This window comes from Poecilia formosa, unplaced genomic scaffold, assembly GCF_000485575.1.
Source record: "Poecilia formosa unplaced genomic scaffold, Poecilia_formosa-5.1.2 Scaffold720, whole genome shotgun sequence".
In the NCBI taxonomy this organism is placed as follows: Eukaryota; Metazoa; Chordata; class Actinopteri; order Cyprinodontiformes; family Poeciliidae; genus Poecilia; species Poecilia formosa.
The window spans coordinates 120,042-140,510 of record NW_006800659.1 but is presented as its reverse complement, the minus strand read 5'-3'; the positions used below and the strand labels follow the sequence as shown (position 1 = coordinate 140,510).

General features: G+C 38.5%; 3 protein-coding genes across 3 annotated transcripts; 1 reads left to right on the top strand and 2 right to left on the bottom strand.

The window, feature by feature from the left end:
- Window positions 1–2,035: 2,035 nt before the first annotated feature.
- Window positions 2,036–7,103, top strand: lrrc47 (leucine rich repeat containing 47). Its single transcript, XM_016666400.1, has 7 exons — window positions 2,036–2,731; window positions 3,419–3,865; window positions 3,951–4,067; window positions 4,329–4,444; window positions 4,943–5,045; window positions 5,261–5,350; window positions 6,209–7,103. The coding sequence occupies exons 1-7, from the start codon at window positions 2,162–2,164 to the stop codon at window positions 6,428–6,430; spliced, it is 1,665 nt and encodes a 554-aa protein (XP_016521886.1). The 5' UTR covers window positions 2,036–2,161; the 3' UTR covers window positions 6,431–7,103.
- Window positions 6,671–14,482, bottom strand: LOC103131126 (L-rhamnose-binding lectin CSL1). Its single transcript, XM_016666399.1, has 18 exons — window positions 14,287–14,482; window positions 14,142–14,174; window positions 13,993–14,052; window positions 13,770–13,908; window positions 13,534–13,643; window positions 13,287–13,331; window positions 13,016–13,148; window positions 12,818–12,921; window positions 12,543–12,569; window positions 10,674–10,706; window positions 10,440–10,472; window positions 10,291–10,353; window positions 9,562–9,697; window positions 8,520–8,629; window positions 8,383–8,427; window positions 8,139–8,271; window positions 7,275–7,378; window positions 6,671–7,157 (listed from the first exon to the last, which is right to left on the bottom strand). Exons 1-18 carry the CDS (start codon window positions 14,309–14,311, stop codon window positions 7,150–7,152), a joined length of 1,341 nt encoding a protein of 446 aa, XP_016521885.1. The 5' UTR covers window positions 14,312–14,482; the 3' UTR covers window positions 6,671–7,149.
- A 1,098-nt stretch (window positions 14,483–15,580) lies between these two features.
- Window positions 15,581–19,838, bottom strand: casp9 (caspase 9, apoptosis-related cysteine peptidase). Its single transcript, XM_007542698.2, has 11 exons — window positions 19,731–19,838; window positions 19,477–19,630; window positions 19,198–19,384; window positions 19,024–19,107; window positions 18,037–18,098; window positions 17,752–17,928; window positions 17,573–17,662; window positions 16,995–17,142; window positions 16,697–16,885; window positions 16,510–16,619; window positions 15,581–16,406 (listed from the first exon to the last, which is right to left on the bottom strand). Exons 2-11 carry the CDS (start codon window positions 19,606–19,608, stop codon window positions 16,302–16,304), a joined length of 1,284 nt encoding a protein of 427 aa, XP_007542760.1. The 5' UTR covers window positions 19,609–19,630; window positions 19,731–19,838; the 3' UTR covers window positions 15,581–16,301.
- Between the last annotated feature and the right edge of the window lie 631 nt (window positions 19,839–20,469).

Below are 20,469 nucleotides of genomic sequence, written 5' to 3'. Positions count from 1 at the left end.
ACCTGCTGGATCTCCAACCACTGACAGTGGGTGCATGTACCATCAGCTCCTTGGCACTGAAATTATCCTCATGACTTGAAGAGGTGACCGCAGTGAATTCCGTCTTCTTGGGCATTCCTCTGACAGACACGAAGATATTTTGCTTATTGTTGTTCAAAGGAGTTACTAAAATATAAACAAGAAACAGTCTAAACCTGCACGTGTAAAGTGTTGGTTGAACAATTCTGTTGGGCTCAAATAATTAACATATTTCAGTTAATTTCATAATTGTGTAAATACATTAGAAAATATAAAAGAAAGACAACTTCTGGGTTGACAGGAAAGTGTATCCAGCTTGTCAGCTGCATACCAAAACGTGACATTTACATGCATAATTTCTCCTCATGAAGGCAACATAGACTAGCTATAGATAACATTGTTAAACACAATAAACGGTACGTTTTCGCTGACTTTAACGTGTTAAAATTGTTTCATTTGCAACATAGCAAACGTCATCTAGTCTAACATTACCTGTATTGTACAGAAGACTTACCCGGCTAAAATGCGAATAAGACGGACAGTCGCGAGTCTTTATTCACAACTCGTTGTAAGCGCACAGCTAGATGCATAAAGACCTTCTTTTGAGGGTTTTGGAGACATCTTACCAGCAACATGACCGTGTAAATAAAGGATCGCACTCCCATCTCATCTCCATAACCACCGATGACAACACGCTTTTCACACATGCGCAGTAGGTCAGCCTCAAAGGATTCTTCTTCCTACTCGCACTTCTTCTTGAGATCTATTGGCGGTAGGCAAAAAAAGAAGTAACGTGAGCATTACTGACACCAACCGGTAAGGAGTGTGTACTACGAGACAAAAAAAAAGAAAAAAGAAAGAAATCTTTATCCTATTATACAACTTACACTGTTTCAAAGAAAAATAAATTATGAGGAAGCAGAGCATATCTCCCGACTATATGAGACAGTCGGGAGATATGCTCTGCTTCCTCAATGTCAATAATGTCTAATTTAATTTTCATATTACTAAGGTTCTTATTTAACTTGTTTTTCTTAATCTGGTAATTCAGTGCAAAATAACATGTTCTATTGTCTCATCTTCCCCACAACCACATTGATGTTTCACTATCAAAAATAATGAACTACTTAATACTGTGTGTCCAATTTGTTTTTATTGATCTGTACAGCACTTAAAACTGCTTTTAGTATGAAGGGTGCTTTATAAATAGAATTGACTGATTATTTTCCAAGTAACTTATAAATAATAGTTTTCTAATGCATATAAAACGATTCTGTTATCAATAGGCACATGAAGTGCTGATGTCCATGTCTAATGTCAAAACAAGTAACAAGTTTTTACTAAATACATAATCTTGGTCCTCGAGGGCCGGTGTCCTGCAACTCTTAGATGTCTCCCTGGTCCAACACACTTGAATCCAATAGCTGAATCACCTCCTCAGTGCAGTCAAGTTCTCCAGAGTGCTGGGATCGACCTCATTATTCGACTCAGGTGTGTTGAAGTAGAGACACATCTAAAAGTTGCAGGAGACCGGCCCTTGAGGCCTGGAGTTGCCCACCCCTGCATTATATTATAGTGTGTCAAACTCCAGTCCTCCAGACCCGCTGCCCTGCAACTTTTAGATGTGCATCTGCTGCAACACACCTGAAGAGAATAATTAGGTCATTACCAAGGCTCTGGAAAACTGATCTACACAAGGAGGAGATAATTAAGCCATTTCATTCCAGTGTTTTGTACGTGTAGCACATCTAAAAGCTGCAGGAGATGTGTCACACGTACGTGCTACCTCGTCAAATTTTCCAAACATACATGTTCAAAACATATGTGATCGCATGCTTGCTAAGTTGGTGTTTTTCTTAGTGGATGCCTGGTGGAGTCATCTGAAAGTGAAGAAGTAAATAAATCAGATTTGTCTGTTTTATTAAAGTGGCTCAAATAAAATATATAAAATTTGTAAAATGTTTTAATTTGTTGAGAGGGATCGCACAGACTTATAAAACAGTTTTGTTTCCACGCTTATATGCTGTCCACACCTTTCAGTCCAGTAGGTGGCAGTAAAGCTACTCAAGCTGCGTGTGAGCTTCCCAACAGCTCTCAAAAGAAGAAGAGCTCAGTCTGACTCCTTTCATTTCTCTTCGGCAGCATGACTAACATGGAAAAGTGGCCCGAAATAGAGAAAGCAGCGACAGAGCAGAGACGTGAGCTGGTTTTACAGGGCGGTGGTGTTGATAAGAGGATTTCTTCCTGCGGGGGGCTTCCCTCCTCTCTTTATTCCCTGCAGCTGCTGAATTATCTTGAAGTCAGCCAGTGTCCGAGTTTGACAGAGATCCACGTTGAAATCCAACATCTGACCAACCTCCAAAGCCTCGTCCTGTGCAGGAACAAGCTGGCCTCTGTCCCAGATGTCATCGGCATTTTGAAGTCGCTAAAGGTCCTGGATCTGTCCGTCAACAACCTTAAATGCTTGCCACAGGGGCTCACTCAGTTAAAGGAACTGAATACTCTTAATGTGAGCTGCAACTGCTTAGAGGGTCTTCCAGATGGCCTGAGTCAGTGCACCAAGCTGGCGACCATCAATGTTTCCAAGAACCAAATCACTGCTTTCCCTCCTGATCTCTTCTCTGAGCGGCTGGACCTGCTCAGCACCCTGGTTGCCTCTGATAACTCAATCCAGGAGCTGAGTGGAGAGATTTGCAAGCTGTCAGCTCTAAAGGTGAGATCTCACAAAGCACTGTGCAATCCATCACGAAACACTAGTAAGTGCCCCTCAAGTCAAAGTTCAGACTTAAATTCAACTGAGAATCTGTGCCTAGACTTGGAAAAAATCCTGAAAATATCTAGGACTAAGCTTGAGGTATTTTTGTAGTGAAGGTTGTGCAAAAATCCCAGTCTCCTGATGTGAAAAGCTAGAGACCCTGCAAAACTGGTTCTGCAATCTTTAGTCACAGGCAGTATGAACACATATGTACCCCACACTTTTCACGGGTTTCTTTACCAAAAACATGAAAAACCGTTTATCATTTTCCTTGTATCTCACAATAATGCACAACTTTGTATTGGTCAATTATACAGATGTAAACAATTAATCGAATTACGATTAACTGTCGAATGAATGTTTTATCAGATTAAAATTAGTTCCCAACTACTAGCAACTTTTAATGCAAGAGAAAAGTCAGGTTTTTAAGAAAATGGCCGTTTATTATTTGTTAGTTGGTCAATAAGAGCAGTCAATTTTAGACTAAGTCATTAATCAAGAACTTTCATCCGTAGTCTATTACATAAAATCTCCATATAAAATTTTGAAGTTTACAGTTGTAATGTGACAAAATGTGCTATTTTTCTAGGGTGTGAAACTCAGCTCGTGCATACGGTTTTGTCTTTCTTACCCCGGCCTTCACAGGTGCTGGATGTCTCCAACAACAAGCTGAGTGAGATTCCTTCGGATCTGAGCGACTGCCCCAAGTTAAAGGAGATCAACTTCAAGGGCAACAAGCTTAGCGACAAGCGCCTGGAGAAGATGGTCAATGGCTGTCAGACCAAGTCCATCCTAGAGTACTTGAGAGGCAAAGGAAGAGGAAGACGGGATGAAGAGGGAGGCGACTCTGACAAGAAGAAAAAGCAGCAGCAGCATAAGAAGAAGAAGGGAAAGGTGAGAGAGGAACAAGACGAGGTGGAGGAGCTGAACAAAATGGTGGTGAGGGTGCTCCATGTCTCCGAGGCGCCCACAGCACTCACAGTTAAGGTCAACGCTGAGGTCAAAGATGTCCGACCGTACCTGGTGTGCTGCCTGGTCAGAGGAATGAGTCTGAAGCCAGGGAATGCTCTGAAACGCTTCCTAATGGCTCAGGTAAAAACCAAACACCCAAAATGCTATGTTTATGTTTGCTTCCTGCCACTAGTTAGTAATGGGTAACTACTCAAATGTTTTGCAGACAAAGCTCCATGATGATTTGTGTGGTAGAAGAACAATTGCAACCATCGCAACCCATGATGCCCAGCTTGTGAAAGGTCCACTGGTTTACGATGTGAGACCACCGACCCGACTGAAGGTACGTCGCTGCAGAGGGCTTTCTTTTGAATGCAACTTCCTCAATAGCCGTTCTAAATTACTGTGCAAAAGTCTTGGCCATCATCAGCAGGTTAATTCAGCAAAGGAGCATAAAAGAAAACCTTAACGGGCCTCCAGGAAACCAAAACACTGCAGGAACCTCTTTGGCTAAATATTATAAGGAGTGGTGGAAAACGTCTGCACAGTATTGAAAAGCATCTAAAGCATCTAAAGTTTCTCTCTTGAATGAAATATTTCTCAGGTGGTGCCCCTGGGTCGGAGGGAGATGACGGCCGTCGAGCTGATAAGACAGCTTCATTTAGAGGCCGATGAGCTCAGGAAGCAGAAGAAGAGGCAGAATGTGACTGGCCTGCACAAGTCAGTAACCCTTCCAAACAACATTACATCTGCAGAGTTGGTTTCCTCTGGAAATGTCGATATTACATCAGACCACAAAAAAAAAATGACTTCATGACAGCTTAACATTATAGAAATTTTATGACTTGCACAGTCATGGGGAGGATTGCTGACTTGGGAATTGTCCAGCAGAAACGGAGGCCTTCCTCAAGGAAGGTAAGCAATAGAAGGTCTTTGTTCGGGAAACTTTAACAGAGAAAGCATATTGATGAGGACTTGAGTGGAAGTGTGGGAAGAAAAAAGACTGGACTGTTGCTTGTCCTCTTTTTGAGATGGTCCCAGAGAAGGAATGGCAAGGAAATACATTTCAGTCAGCAAAAACACTCTTGTATTAGGATTGTTTTTTTTTTTATTTTTTTTTTTTATTATTTGTCTCGTGTAGTACTCTGTTGCAATGTTCTGGTCCTTCAAAACCATCTTTGTCTCTGCCAAGTAGTTTATAGATTTCTTCTTCAACAGATACCTGCAGCTTTTGGAAGGAAAATCAGTCTACCCCTGCTTAGTGGATGCAGATGGAGATGTGATCTCATTCCCACCAATTACTAACAGTGAGAAAACCAAGGTCTGTGCTTAGTGTTTGTCTGCTGGGTTTCTTTTGAAGACACTTTGACAGTTAAATGAGTTTTGAACAACACTCGTTTAAACCGTTTGCAGAAATCAAATCGTATTTAATTTGCCACGTGCATCTGGTTTTGCAAGATGACTCTGTCATGCCCCAATATATTGTTTTGATTCTTCTTATCCTATAACAGAGTACATAACTTCTTTCTTGTGCAGATCAAGAAGACAACTACAGAGTTGCTGATAGAAGTGACGAGCTCCACCAGCCTGCAGACCTGTAAAGATGTCATGGATGCCTTGATCATAGTAAGCGTCCAGTTTTCTGTATCTTGTTTTGCTGATACTATTTTGTTTTCTGTGTAGACGACCAATAAATCGAACTTTCACATCTGACAAGCGTCAGGATGTGTGAAAATGAAGTGTTATATTTCACGTCCCTGTTTGTCCTTAAGGTGGAGGAATGTTGGTAAAAATATTTGTTCTCTGCTCATTTCCAAGACCTGATTGTGAATAAATGTTAATGTACTTTTTTTTATTATGAAAAAGAGTTTTTTTATTTATTTCCAAGCACCAAGCAGCTATTGTCAGAAGTTGTTCTTTCTTTTCTTCTGTGTCCTTCCCTCCCTCACTGCCCTCTTTCCTTTGCTTTTTTTATTCCTTGTCTTTCCTTTCTCCTCATGTCACTTTGCAGCATCTTTCCTTTCTTATTTCTTATTGTGCCTTTATTCCTAATTGCTCTTTTCTTCTGTAACTGTATCCATCCTGCCTGCCTTCTTTCTGGTCTTCCTTTCCTCTCTCCGTTATGTCCAGTCTTTTCTGTCGTTAATTCTTTGCACTCATCTCTCCCCTCTCGTCTTCCCTTCCTTCCTTTTCAGGTGTGTTTTCTTACTTCTTAAGTGTTTATTAGGCCCAGGTAGTGTTGCCTGGGCCTGATAACCAAGCCAACACTCCCTGCAAAAATCTTTTCTTGTCTTTTAGTGTCTGATTAAAATTTAAGCTACGTTACAATGCGGATTTGCTCAGATGTTTAACAATGAATTAGATTCATTTCAGGGCTTTTTAATTGGAATTAATCAAATTAGAAATGTTAATTTAATTGTTCTGACATTTCTTTGTGCAGCAGCAGCTTCGTTGTACAGTTGATTGCTTCTGTTTCCTCACCAGAAAATGGCAGAGTTGAACAAGTTCACTGCTGAACATCAGGAGGAGGCCGGGTCAGACGGAGAGGAGGACGGCGCACGGCAGCCGGCCGCCGACGCAGAAACCTCCAGCCAACTCATCGTCCAGCAGGTCCGAACCGTTGATCAGGATGGGAACCTGAAGGTTGTTTACCCGTCGAAAACGGATCTCTCCCAAGAAACCAGTAACTTCACTGTCATTTGGTAGTAATATTTTATATCGACACCCATTTACATCCGATTATTTTAACAGTTTTCTCTTTTGAACCCTGAGCTTTTATCACAGTCCTTTTAGGTGCTATGCATCCGTCTAGTTTTCACACATTCAAAACAACCACATTTGTATGAAATATTGACGGAGTGTAAATGTACCCATCGAGCTATTGTATGATTTATTTTTTCATATTTTTGGATGCATCCCCAAGCAACAAATACTCCAAATGTGATCTTTTTTTTTTAACACACACAAATGCCCATTGGTTTGTGTCGCTTACTTTAACTGGTGACTTTTTCTTCAGATTTATTTTGATTCATTAACTTTCATTATTTATCTATTCTGTTTTTTTTGGCATAGTCCTTTCTCTCATGCAGGGGACAACATGGTAACTGAACCAGAATGTGGGGTTCAGTCAGAAAAAACAAATCATGAACACAACAATGACACAGATGTTAAATTTATTATTTCTTGACAGTTTTAATTCATTAAGCAGACCTGAGTAACGTAACTCCTCAATGGGAACCAAACACACTTGCCAACATCTGCTGAAAAATATAATCATATAATCAAATAATCTCGTCCAATTACAGACATTAAACATTAGCATGACCTATACTAATCTGGGTATGATTTTGTACTTGAAATAAAATCTTATATGTGCTAACAATGTGTTTTCCAATTCTTGTTCATGCAGATCTTTCTGAAGTCACTCAAAAATCTGCAAACAAAACAGAATTTTCAAATCAGAAAAGAAACTTGCTGCTACGGATAGTTGCGCTAAGAAAATGGCACACCTTTGTCACAAAGGGTCAAAAAAAAGCCTTAAGCTACTCACATTCACATGTGTATGCCACCTCCAGGTACTTGAATGTGCCTATGCACGGGTCTCCAAAAACTGAGTTGTGGGCTCTGATTGTGCAGCTGCTTTTCCCGTTACAGCTGCGGATGACCAGGTGACAGGCATAATTACTGTTAGTGCTGCTTTCCCAGTGAAACAAAAAGTCTTTTTTTTTTTTTTTTGAAGCAGTTTTTCCCTTTTCCATTTATGTTTGTTTGTAAAATTTGTCTCTTAATCGAGATTGAAATCTCAAAGGGCACATTCACACACTGATGATGGCAAGATACTGGACTGTAGCTACAGCTGCCCTGGGGCAGTCACACAGAAGCAAGGCCGCAATTTTGCAGCACCGGCCCTTCTGACTTACACCAGCAGCCAATGCGGGTGAAATGTCCTGTATCGTGCAGGCGGACTGGGAATCGAACCGGCAATCCTTCGATTGCAGGGCGAGCAGTAATAAGACCAGGATATGGCTGGTGAGATTGACTGTGGTGAATCAGATAGTTCATGACTTAAGAAAGGAAGTAATTAGTTCACATAGGGCCAGGTTAGTTTGGTAAGATGTTTTTGTTTCCCTCTTAATAGTATTACTTGTTTATACTTGGTATACATTTTTGTAAATTAAATTTAGCTTAATCTGGAAGTTATAAGTGGAACAAAAAAGAAAAGTCAAGAGATCTGTTTGGAGACAAACACTTCATAGCTCTATACTAAATGCTAATGTTTCCACTGGATCTTTTTTATGGATACACAGTAAAACCTTTGAGCCGCATTTAGTTGTGTCTGAGGTTAAAATTGTATGAGGAGGTTTATTATGGGATTTTATGTTCATTTCCCTTAGGAAAATGACCCAGTACTTACGTTTGAGCCACTATGTTGGTGGGGTTTGAGCAGTAAACGTTTTCAGTTTGAGAGGCAGGTCGTCTGTAAGAGCAGGTGGTGTGGTCTCGGCGTCCGTAGTCGGCCCCATAGACAAATATGACCTGCCCGTAATCTGATCAAGAGCAGGACAATAACTTGCACACACACAACAGTGATAAAGTAATCCTGCCCATGTATGTTTAATTCATGCTCATTCATTTGTAAATGGAAAATAAGTACTCACCACAATTCAAATGTGCATAGGAGTGTTCACATGTGACAAGACGATCTGTGAAAATGAACAACATGGACAACCTTAGACATTTGACAAGTTCATGTGCAGCTCAGCTCAGTTCTTGGTGCCGTTCAAAGGTGACTGACGTGCTGGGAGGCAGGTGTAATTGGTCTCCAGATACTTGGCGATGCCGACGCAGGGATCTACGCTGCGAACGTCACCCGTGTTGAACTCACAAACCCTCTTGCCATCACACCTGTTACAATGACAGTTGAAGCACGCCACTGAATTCCTCAATAGGGCAATAAAAGAAAAATAATGTATGCAGAAGATTGAATATAATCACTAAATCTCTGACTCCTCACCAGTTAGTCCTTCTCTACCTAAATGTTGCGCATCTTTTAAGTAAAGGGTACTTTCCTGTTTTTTTGTTTTGTTTTTTTACCCTCAGTAATCTTTTATGCTGCAGATTTCCAACCATTGCTTTTATGCAAAGTTGTAAATGTCTGCTGGTTGTTTGAGATAATTATTATGCTGAAATATTATTTGTCATGAACATTAAAGATTGTTCCCATGACTTTCTGTCCAGTCCAAAGGAAAAAAAATAGTTTCAAATAGAAAACGGTAGGTTGCTAATAAAATGCCCTTGATTTATCATAATCAAGTGAGCACGTCTATAAATCTTTGGTCAGCTTGCAGGTCTGGGTACTGACACAACGCTGTGGCGGAAGACATCAGGAATGACCAGAGAGTAGCAACTCCTAGTTTATCTTGGAAGGAAATTTAGCTAATTTTCAAACAATTTAAAGATCCCTGCTCTAAAATAAGAACCAGGATTCACATGTGCCAAAAAGTAAATAAATAAATAAATAATTGTGACAAAAATGTAACTTTCCAAGTCATAACCTGCTCTCAGTGGTGCAAAAAGTTTGTATGCACAATGTGCAACAATGCATAGGCGCGCTGCACTTGAGGGGGTGCCAAAGCAACAGCTAAAAAGTTATTTTTAGTCGCCATTTTCTGTATTTAACAGGTGTTTGTGCGTGTGTGAGTGACTTGATCAATAACAGAGGCACAACACTGATTAGACACCTCTCAGGAGGCAGAAGACTTGGAAGGTACAATACTTGCGCCTGCTGTGCGTAGCGACATAGTTTTGATAGCTGAAGCTAGTCATAATGAGGCTACCTCTTTTTGATGATGTCCACAGTGCCCACTTGAGAGCACTGTGTGTTGGCAAGCTGCTGGGGAGGCTTGCCCTCACTGCAGATCCGTCGGTCAGCTCGTCCATACAGGGCTGACTGCACACTGATCACTCCGTTATCTGTTACACACAACAGAAAACCATAAGGAACAATAGTGGATGTTTCGCACTTGATATTTGCTTTAATTTCTCCACCTATTATGCAAAGACAGTTTTCCAGATACAACAAGCTTGGCTGAAATTCATAGTTTACAATCAAGCCTTTTTTTATATGAGCAAAGCTGCAATGACTTTTCTAAGGAAATGTTTCTTTTGTTAAAGCTATCGCCGTCACAGTATAATATGAGACAGATAATCGGTGCAAAAAAATCTATCTCCTCTGCCTTCTATTGTCCTGCTGTCATCTACAAAAATGCACTGCTCCTGGTAAAAAAAACAAAAAAAAAACACTATAGGTTATTTCATAAAAACCAATCACCGCTTACATAATCAGCCTTGTGTAGGCGTTGACCGGGAGAGGTGCATTTTTGCAGATGGCAATAGTGACACTGGGAAGAGGAGCTCTAGCTTTTCACAGATTACCTTTCATACTATGTTTTCACGACACGGTGACAGTTTTAACATGCAAGAAGCATTTTTGTAAAAGTTGCATACTCCGACTTTTAATGTAAGATTTATTCAGTTGTAAAGTAAATTTAGATCGTTTAGCTAACCACAGCTCAAATGCTGGATATTATCGCTGTCGTCACAGGTTGTGGCCTTTTCGGTAACAGCAACTGTAAATAAAAAACAAATAAATAAATGAAAGTGCTTTAAGTAAAAAGTATTAGCTATGTAAATTTGCATAACTGTAAATACTTACCAGATACCATGAGTAGGCAAGCTGTTGCAAGCACTAGGGATGGAGGAAAATGCCAGCTTGTAATGAAAAAGCTCACTTTACATTTTATTATGAAACTGGCCAAACATAATCATTCGGTTTTACAGACCTTACTTATAAAATTAGCAAAACATAATCACAGAGAGAGAATATACTATTTAGGTATTTTTGATTTGTTATACCAGTGATCACTGTTATAATGTTGAGAGTACTCACACAGTGCAGAGTTGAGTCTGAAGAGCAGCATGGTTCAAAGACTGTAGTCTCCAACGAGAAGCTGGACTGATGCTGACACAAGACTCCTCTATTTATATGGCCGGATGAAGAGCTGAACAAAGGCTCGACTTTATTCAATTGGCTCATATCCACCTGTAAAAAAATGTGACCATGACCACAGTGTAACTGGGTCAAGATGGAGCAACAAAACAACCACAATGACTTTACTGTACAAAAAATATGACTAAGTGTGGCTCCTCCCATTAATAGCAGCATGCTTAATGATATTGCAGTTAGAGAGGTGAAAAATGAATGAAGGTAAATCCAAAGTTACCTAATTTTACCGTTATGGTTGTTTTTTTTCCTCTTCAAATAAGCTTTGAGATGACTCATCCATTTACTGTAAAGGTAGTCGGTTCTGTGATATTTCTCGGATGTACTTCCTTGAGGGAGGGCTCCTGTACTGAACGATCACAAGTTCCCCCTAAAATATGTGAATCATTTACTTATACTCAGTTTTTTTTTCCCTTAATGGTATGACTGAGGAAGACTCATTGGTTTGACATTCTACTGAATTTCAAAGTGCAAAATTACTACATCAGTGACGAAGCTTTCATCTGAAGTTGTTTGATCTCTACAGTTAACGAACATTTAAATTAGTCATGGTTTAAATTAGTCAAATGAAGGTTACCCGCATTATTTTCTTCTCATTAAAACAATCCATATTTAAACTTTCTTCAAATTAAATGTATTTTAATGTTACAGTTCTGAACATGAAGCTGATTTTCTCCTGTAAAATTAGGCTGATGTGGTTAAGGTAGAAGTGCAGGTCTGGCAGAAAGCTTTAGCCTAACAAAGCCAGGCCCGACTGACTCAACCATGACTGATCACCCTGTGGATTAAAAACGATTTACCATTGTCTGCGCCGGCGAGACATTTGGATTTTTCTCTCATCTCAGACAGAATTTAAAACACTCCCTCGCGAGTCCACAGATTGTTTATAATAGAATTTTAACTAATACAAAATGGACACTAATCCGTAACAGATGTGGTAATTTTCCATCCAGTTCTTCTAAACATATTCTCTTTTTTTATCGTATTTTAACACCCAAAAGAAGAAGTGAAACTAAAAAAAATTCAACAGAATTCCTTGATTCAGGTGTCAGATAAGGGTACTTTTATTTTAAGTTTATTTGTTGGTCAACAGAGAAATCGGTTGCTTTACAGACAACAAAATCATTTATAAAACTTTGATTTATGTGTATAGAGAGTTTTTTTTGCCCCACCCCATCAGTTTAAATTTTAGAAAGTTCAAAATTTTTCCAACACTGACAAAGCACTTTAAAGATATAGTTCTTGATAAAATCATCTATTTAGGTTAAATGACATATTATATACTGCAAGCAGCACTTAGACTTCTAATTGTATAAATGTACAGTGTTACTGAATTATTTCAACTTCTGTGTCATTAAAATTCAGATTCAAGTTGAAACAACGACTATAATACTTTAAACGTCAGCATTAAAGTGTCTCTAGGACAAATGAAACCTCCTCTGACTAACATTTAAAATGTCACCTGTAGAAAGAACATATTGAAGATGAATTACAGTAACAGCATTGTGTGTTGCAGGTTTCCTGAACAGTCAATAGCGCCTGTTGTTAGCTCTTATTCCCTCCTCTTTGACTTCCTGGAACACCTGGAATTACCAGATAAAGTCACATTCCTGGCAGAAGTCTTAAAAAAGGAAGTTTTTTTTTTCAAACTTTAATTATATATTTTATTTAACATGAGAAAGTAGATGAGCAAGAAAACAGCCCTTAAAGATGACGGATGCCGATTATTCTGTATTTTTTGTATGATCTGCTTTTATATCTCCTCATCTGGAGTGACAGGATCTGGGGAGGAAAAAAAACAAAACAAAGCAAAAGATTTGTTTTAAGGTACTGATTGAGCAACATACTCACACTTTTACTTTACAATTACATACCAAATCTACTTACAAACTGAAACAATGAAGATATATTTATATACTAAAGTGTTTAGGCGCTTAAAAATATTTGCATCTGTTCCTTTTTTTTTCGTGGCAGATGTAGACCTACAGCTAACGTCAGCGTAGCTCAAGACAGCGTTTCAGTCCACTTACACTGACAGTTGTAAGCCACCTCCAGGTACTTGTAAGTGCCCACACAGGGATCTCCAAACACAGAGTTGCTGGCTTTAATGATGCAACTGTTTTTCCCTTGGCAGCTGTAAAGGCACACAGCGAATACCATTTCTCAAATGAAGGCAGCCCAGTTATACAGCCTTGCCGAAACAAGCTGGAACAGAATGGAGAAACTACCTTTCAGCAACTTTGCTGGTGGGGCTGGAGCAGGCTGTGTTTTGGATCTGATTGGCTGGGCGTCCATACCGACATGTGGTCTGGTCTCTGCGTCCGTAATCAGCTCCATGGACAACAATAACCTGGCCTTGATCTGACAATAAGAAAGGATGGATTGTTATTAAGTTTGATATACATACATATATATATTTATATATATAATATATATATATATATATTTTTTTTTTTTGCCATGTAGGTTATATGTATATTTTTAAAAAGTAGATCTTACCACAGCTTAAGTGTGATAAAGAGTGCTCACATGTCATGCGGTGAACTGAAAAAGTTACAGAAATCACATGATGACAAAATTAACCCCAAACTCTCTTCTGCTACGACGGCAATACATGCAATATAAATCTCCATGACTACTAAGTATTGGTTTCCACGGCATCACTTATATATTAAGCACTCTACTACAATCAAGAATCAAATGAAACACATTTTTTACTTAACCAAACCCAGGCGGGGTGACTCACAGGCGGGAAGGCAGGTGTAGGTGGTCTGCAGATATTTGGCGGTGTTCCTGCAGGGATCAGAGCCTCCAAGGACATCTGTGCTCAGCTCACACACCTTTTTTCCATTACATCTGCAAAAACAAAAATGACCAGAAATCAAATGGAATCACAAAAATTCTGACATGTACCAACTTTAAATATGGGTGTAATTATTCTGTACTGTACACCTACACAGCTGAGCCACTTCAACTGTGTACCTTTTCTTGACGACATCAGCGACGCCAGCAAGAGAGCAGTGAGTGTTGGAAACCCGATCTGGACTCGTCCCTTCACTGCACGTCACATTGTCCGTACGTCCGTACAGGGACGTCTCGACACTTATCACGCTCTCCAAATCTGTAGGAAAAAAACTGAGTGAGACTTCAAAGGTTTTAGCTTAACACTAAACCAACCTTTTAATCCTTTCGTTCCAAGTCATACCACAGCTCAAACGATGCACAACGTTGTCCACACAGGTGGTAACAGTCTCTTTGGGGATACCTAAGGATGCATCATGAGAGTATGATTATAATACAAGAAGCTTGGAGATGTATCCACACTTCTTCAAACCAGATAGAAAAGCTGAGTACCTGCATCTACAAGCAGCCAGGTTGATGCCAGATCTGGGAAAGAAGATCTACTAAATCCTTACTAACATATGACAAATCAGAAGCAATTTAACCTCGTCCAGTAAGACATTTTTCCACAGTAGTAATTTTATGAGTTTATACTCACACAAAGTAGCGCTGACGAGCATCATGGTTATAGAAGATTCAAACGCTGGTGCACAGAAAGACTGAGGGTGGGAACAGGCTTGCTCGGTATTTATTCATGTGAAACTAGGGCAGCCGACTGTTTTTCATAAGAAGTCTGAACCTGACGCCTGTGGCACTTATTCAGCTGGCTATAGCACACCAAAAATCGACAATAACATCATAACCCCAAGAGGGATATGAAGCAGACATCCAGTCTGGGAGCAGCGAAGGGAAAAAATAAAAATTAAAAAAAAAAAGTTCAAGATGCTTGCAGCAGTGAGCCAAGCCAGATCTATATTGTTTAAAGGTGGCAATAATGAATTAAGATTTAAAATGTAATTTTTTCCCACAGGGTGTTGTTACGAATACTCAAACTGGAAGGATTAAAATAATAATCATGCCTTAATGGGTTAGAGCGTTTACCGTTTCAGTTACAGACTCATCCTTGTGTTTGATGGGTCTAAAAGTTAAAACATGCTAAAATAAGTAACTTTATGATACAGCTTTGTTTTAATAGCTTATGGATAAAAGTAACACTGTGACCTTCATTAATATGTGCCTCATTAAATTGGTTAAGCATAGTTGCATTAACTTTCTCAACTGCAGATCGAGTCATTTCTATTGAGCACTTTACGTTATAAATATTTTAATTTGCAAAGAAGAGCTCAAGTTTGTTGTACAAGAATGGAAAAAAAAACCAGACAGTAACAACAAAAAAGAAGCAAACTGATATAAACATTTCAGAGGTAGGAATGTTCATAAATGTGTTATTCATATTCAGCTTGTAAGAAATATGTAAAGGGGTTCCCAAATGCTCTGACAGTGATGTACTATCCTTCAACAAATGTTTTATTTTTCCAGATGTAATGTGTTGCAGCCACATTTTGCAGTACTGCTGGCTCTTTTCATATCAGAATTTATTTGTTTTTGCAATGATGAGTAGGAAATAAACTTTCGCTGTGTTGAAGTAACTTTTCTGAATTTCTGAGATGTTCCCAGTATGATTAACCAAATACACATAAGATTTAGACTTCTCAGTCTAAATGGACCGAGAAGCTCCTGATGGGTAAAATAAACTTTTATTGGGAAAAACAAATACTTAAATTGGATTGTCTTTAATAAGAGTTCACAACTGGAGCAAAAATATTTTCCTAAAAAACTTTGGAAGAAAAAGTCCACTTGAAAATGTTCATAAAACTTGTGGGGATCCAAGGGGAATATTTTCGTTCTTTTTGAGAAGCTTGAGAAGTATTAATCAAGAAAGACTAGACAACTTAATAGTGAAAGGTGCTTTATATAATTGGAAGCGATGCGAGGTAAATTGCACATCCTTCACCACATCAGCTGAAAAGAGCAAAGGCAAACTTAAAGACGTTGAAAACATTTGAGTACAATGGAGACATATGGACAATCCACAGCGGAAGGAGAACACGTCATTAAAAGGAACTTGAGGCCTGTAGACTTAGATGAGATGTTATTTGAGAGAACAATTGATTTACAGACCTTCACAGCTGGTTGGTCTTGACCCAAACTGTTCTCCAAACTCTCAAAAGACCTTTTCCTCTTTTTTCTACCATTTTCTTTCAGATTACGCACATTCACATTTGTATACAAGTACAACCGATCATACAATAACGAGAGATAAATGAACAAAGTAGAGATGGTATTTTTTTAAGTTACTGAAGAGCAGAAATAAAACATTATCTTAAACTTAATGTACAGCATGAGATTGTGGATTCATTTCTTTTCTTGGCTTATACAAGAACAAAGTCCCCACCAATAAGTCAACTCAAAGTGAAACGTTTACAGTAGAAATTCATAGTCTTAGTAGAATTGAAAGTACATTATACCCAGAAAGTCCATGTAGAAATCTAAGCAACAGTTAAAAATATCCACATTGAGCCATTATTCCCAACAACAGTTACAAAATTGATAAAAATTCCCACATTTGACAATTAAGTAGTCAAATATGTTCAGAAGAGGAACAGTCTTCCACTATGGAGAGGTTTGAAAGTAGAGAAGTTTTCGAAGGAAGTTAAAGGAACCGGGCATCTGCTTGTACATCCCTTTTGCAGAGTTTTGGGAGACTTCGTTGTTAACCTGAAAATAAACCGTGACAAACAGGAGACGATTGTGGTTGTTTAAAAAGATGTTGATAGGTGAAAGGGAACCTTTTTGTGTTGGTCTAATAAGTGAAACTCACCATCATCAGCATGGTGGCCAAGTCATGAGTGGCTGCGTTTTCCTCAAGGATGCGGTCCAGTGTTTCGATATACCAAGAACCTGCCTTTGTGTCTCTCCAGGAAACGAAACCTGAATTGGTCAAAGAGCCGTTAGGCTGGCAGGATGTTCTCGGTGGCTACACACATGTCTTAAAAGTTCAGACATACCAGGGAAGGTAGAGTAGGACACCAGGATGTCACTTGGGGTGGGCAGTGATGTTCTGGCATCCACCTCGTCAGTGATGCTCAGAGACTCGCTGCTGGACGACGTCGTGATGGCATCTGTCTGGTCGTCTTGCCCGCCCACCGATGGACCAGTCTCCTCAGGAGACGCATCAAATCCTATGTCTCTTTCATCTTAAAGACAGGAAAAGTGTCTCTATGAGAATGTTTTTTTTGTTTTTTTTCACATTTCAATTTTGACTTCCAATCAAAATAAGAATTTCTTTGGTGTTTACTGGTGTACCTCCGCCACAGGCCTGAATAAAGAACAGCTTGGGTTTTCCTTGCAAAGAAGGACAGTTCTTGCCGTTGAACAAAGTTGTGATGTCCTGAACTGTGATGTGAGACCCGTCTGTTCCATACACAGCGCCAGGGAAACGACTGTGATTCACCTATAAGCATCATTTAAGCACATATGTTCTTAGATGCCTACTGTGTTTAATATCAAGCAGATCTAGTTTCAAAGAGTTTTCTACAGAACTCTTTTGAAGCTAAAAGATCATAGGCCTATCTTTTCTGTTAATCTATAAACCTTTACTTTATTTATGAAATGACACAACAAATGTCCTCTCAAAAAAATTGACATTATGCCTAATTTTGTTCCTTTATGTTTATTGGCCCCCTTGGTGAACACTTTTTCCCCCTTTACTGTAGAAGCCTAATCTAACACAGCTTTAATTTGTGAGAGGAAAAAAATCTACCATACTTCTCGCAATTTTGCTTAACTGGAAATACTTGTAGCATTTATAAATTATATTTTTAAGTTGATTGAGAACATTGTAACTGATTTAGGAAAGAAAAAAAGAAAACCTGAAGACTGACCTCAGTCCCATGGGAGAGCATGATAACCACACAGCAGTCGTATTGAGAGTGATCCTTTTTGGACAAAGCTGACAGTTCATGTCTGATTTGCTGAAATGAGACAAAGAGTTAGCTGAGCTGCCTTTTTTTTTTTTTTTTTTTACACCGTTTCAGAAACGGTCATAGAAGAAAAGACTCACTCTTTGCTTCAGATTTGTCTTGACTTCCACAGTAAAGTTGAGTGCCAAGAATCTTCTCTCCAGCTTTTCACTGTCTATGTTGGAGCCTTTGCGATTGCTGAGCTCACTTTGAGGCTCAAAGTCTGCATTGTTAATGATGAGGCAATAACCACATGGACTGGAATCCATTTTATAGCTCTGCCACACAAAAATATAGAAAAATCAACAATATGTAACCAGAAATTATATTGTCTACCCAGAGAATTACCAAAATAAGAACATTAGTGAAAATTAAATGGTACTTACCTGAAGACTATCTCGGCGTGTCCTGCCTTCTGGCCTTGGTTTAAAGTACTCCTTTTCAGGTGCTGTAGGATTATATACATTAAAGTACCTACATACATTGCAGCTCAATAATTTGAATCAGTTTGTATCACTTTGCATATTTTAAAGCATAAAAGCAGATGTATTGATGGATCCACCTGCTTTTATACTTTGTTTACATTGGATGAAATCCCAATATAAACAGTGGGACAGATAATTACATTTTGAATACCTTTTTCCCCCCCAGCATCCAATGCATCTATTCCTTGACCAATCTGTCTGTATTTGACATATTACCTTGATTTGCATAACGTACAAACTGTATTTAAAAATAGTTGCACTCTAGCAATGGGATTTGTATCAGTTTATCAATAGTTGAGAAAATGTACTTTACAACAAATAAAGTCCTGCAACTTTAAAGGAATTCACTGTTTATGATTTTTTTTTTAAATAAATTTGTTATTTTAATGTTTTATAACTCATTTAAATTGTTCTTTAACTTGGTAGTGAAACAAATGTTATTTTATACACTGGACTTTTAATTTGAAATTGTATATACCTGATAATTATCAAAACTGTTCAAAATAGAATGAGTTATTTTTTATCTTAAAATTTCTTCTCATAATTTAGTAAGCCAATAGCAATGAACACGTTTGGAGGGAAGTTCATTTTTTGCAATTATTATGTCCAACAACCACATTTGGAGAGCAGAATTTCAATGCAGACTTGACAGAATTATAAGGTAAGGGCCAAGATTATTTTGTTGTGCTTCCAACCAAACATGAAGATGGTAATTTATTGATTTGATTTGTTATTTCGGTATATCCTTGGATACAGTAACAAAACAGACAACCTTAAATAAAATGGCAACATTTGTACATTAGACTGTGTTTTCTATAAAAAACAAAACAAAACCTATGGGCTTATTTACATTTATTAAAAAGGTATATAAAAATGTGCTTCTCTTACTTGGACTGGAAGACTTATCGGGCCTCTCTACGGGACATATGGGGACAATATATTTACTTTGTTTATTAACATCCATAGGAGAGGCTGGGAGAGACAGGATGGATAAAAAGATTAGAGAGTTTTCTGTGTTAAAAAAAAAAAAGTCACGGTGAATGCTGCTTGTGTCTAACTTACAGATGGGCAGAGGTTGTACAACAGGGCGGACCGCTGTGGGTACTGGTGGAGCCCTTAGCAGAGTTTCTATCAAACCCTGCTGACCCGATTCACGTAGGCTCTCCAGGAATAACGGAAAGGCTCGATTCCCTCGGGTCTCTAAGTCCAGGACTAATTGTCTGGCCTGGTCTCGTCTGGTCCCCGAGCTCTGACAGAAGACACCGTCGCAAGTCTTTGTCATTTTACTTTTGTCCTGAATACAATTACTCAAACACAGTGACATTTACCTTAATGTCTTACCTTTATCGTATCAATCATGTCCATGGTGAAAACTCCCTTTTCAAAAAGAGGCTCATAGAGGACTAAAGGATCCATAACTGTGACTAAGTTGATCCTGTTTCGTTGAAGAATTTTCTTGTGTTGCTCCTCCATTCTTCAGCCACCGTATTAATAGCTGATCGGTAAAAACAGAGGTGTACAGAAAATCTGTACCTGATAATGTGGGGGGGGGGGTTTGTCTGTTTTTATCTATTCAAGACCAGCTTATGACCTACCGTTTCGGAAAAACGAAACTTGTTCTTTCACACGTAGAAGGATATCACGGCTCATATTTTCTCGGTTGCACAAGCTACTTCCTTATTTACATCGCAGTTGTCTCTTCTGATTGGTCAAAGCAGGAAAGACGGAAGAAAAACAACAATGTGCGTTTGATTATTATCACAGCGTATCTCGTTTAAACATCCAACGTGCGGTGACGTTCACGATCCGAGCTGTTAAACTATTAAAAAAAAATCTAAATAAAAATTAGAAATAGTCCGAAGTTTTCGCTAGCAAAACTAGTACCCGTTGTACATTTTCCTATTATATTTCTATTTCTGATAACGGCAGTATGTGTAATGTAATAAACTTGTACATTATTATGGTTGATTTTGTCATATACTTACATGTATATTTCTAACACTTTTTGATCTTCTGTGTGAACCAAAATATATTGATTATGTTGTTACACCTGAATTTCCCAACTGTGTGGCCATAAAGGCTGTTCTATTAAATTCTATCTGACTTCCTGGTTGACTGAAAATAGCTTTGACTCGAAATCTAACTTGAGATAATTGTACATAATAATAATAATAATATTATAAACTAAGTCTTATTTGAGTTTGAGTTAATTTATGTATAATCATTTACTATCATTGATGTTACAACTTACATATCTAATTGTATATAAAAACAATTAATTAAAGTTTGTTGAAGGTGTTGACTTTAGTGTTTTTTTTATTCGAAAACCCAAGT

What these genes read in the sequence shown, in the direction of transcription:
- lrrc47 (XM_016666400.1), top strand. Translation starts at nt 2,162, where the DNA reads ATGACTAACATGGAAAAGTGGCCCGAAATAGAGAAAGCAGCGACAGAG. An exon ending in GCAAGCTGTCAGCTCTAAAG is followed by an intron (nt 2,732 to 3,418) that starts GTGAGATCTCAC and finishes CGGCCTTCACAG; the next exon opens with GTGCTGGATGTCTCCAACAA. An exon ending in GACCACCGACCCGACTGAAG is followed by an intron (nt 4,068 to 4,328) that starts GTACGTCGCTGC and finishes AATATTTCTCAG; the next exon opens with GTGGTGCCCCTGGGTCGGAG.
- LOC103131126 (XM_016666399.1), bottom strand. Translation starts at nt 14,311, where the DNA reads ATGATGCTCGTCAGCGCTACTTTGT. An exon ending in CAGACTCAACTCTGCACTGT is followed by an intron (nt 10,473 to 10,673) that starts GTGAGTACTCTC and finishes CTCCATCCCTAG; the next exon opens with TGCTTGCAACAGCTTGCCTA. An exon ending in GTGGACATCATCAAAAAGAG is followed by an intron (nt 8,630 to 9,561) that starts GTAGCCTCATTA and finishes TCATTGTAACAG; the next exon opens with GTGTGATGGCAAGAGGGTTT.
- casp9 (XM_007542698.2), bottom strand. Translation starts at nt 19,608, where the DNA reads ATGGAGGAGCAACACAAGAAAATTCTTCAACGAAACAGGATCAACTTA. An exon ending in CGATAAGTCTTCCAGTCCAA is followed by an intron (nt 18,099 to 19,023) that starts GTAAGAGAAGCA and finishes ATAATCCTACAG; the next exon opens with CACCTGAAAAGGAGTACTTT. An exon ending in TATTCAGGCCTGTGGCGGAG is followed by an intron (nt 16,886 to 16,994) that starts GTACACCAGTAA and finishes CCTGTCTTTAAG; the next exon opens with ATGAAAGAGACATAGGATTT.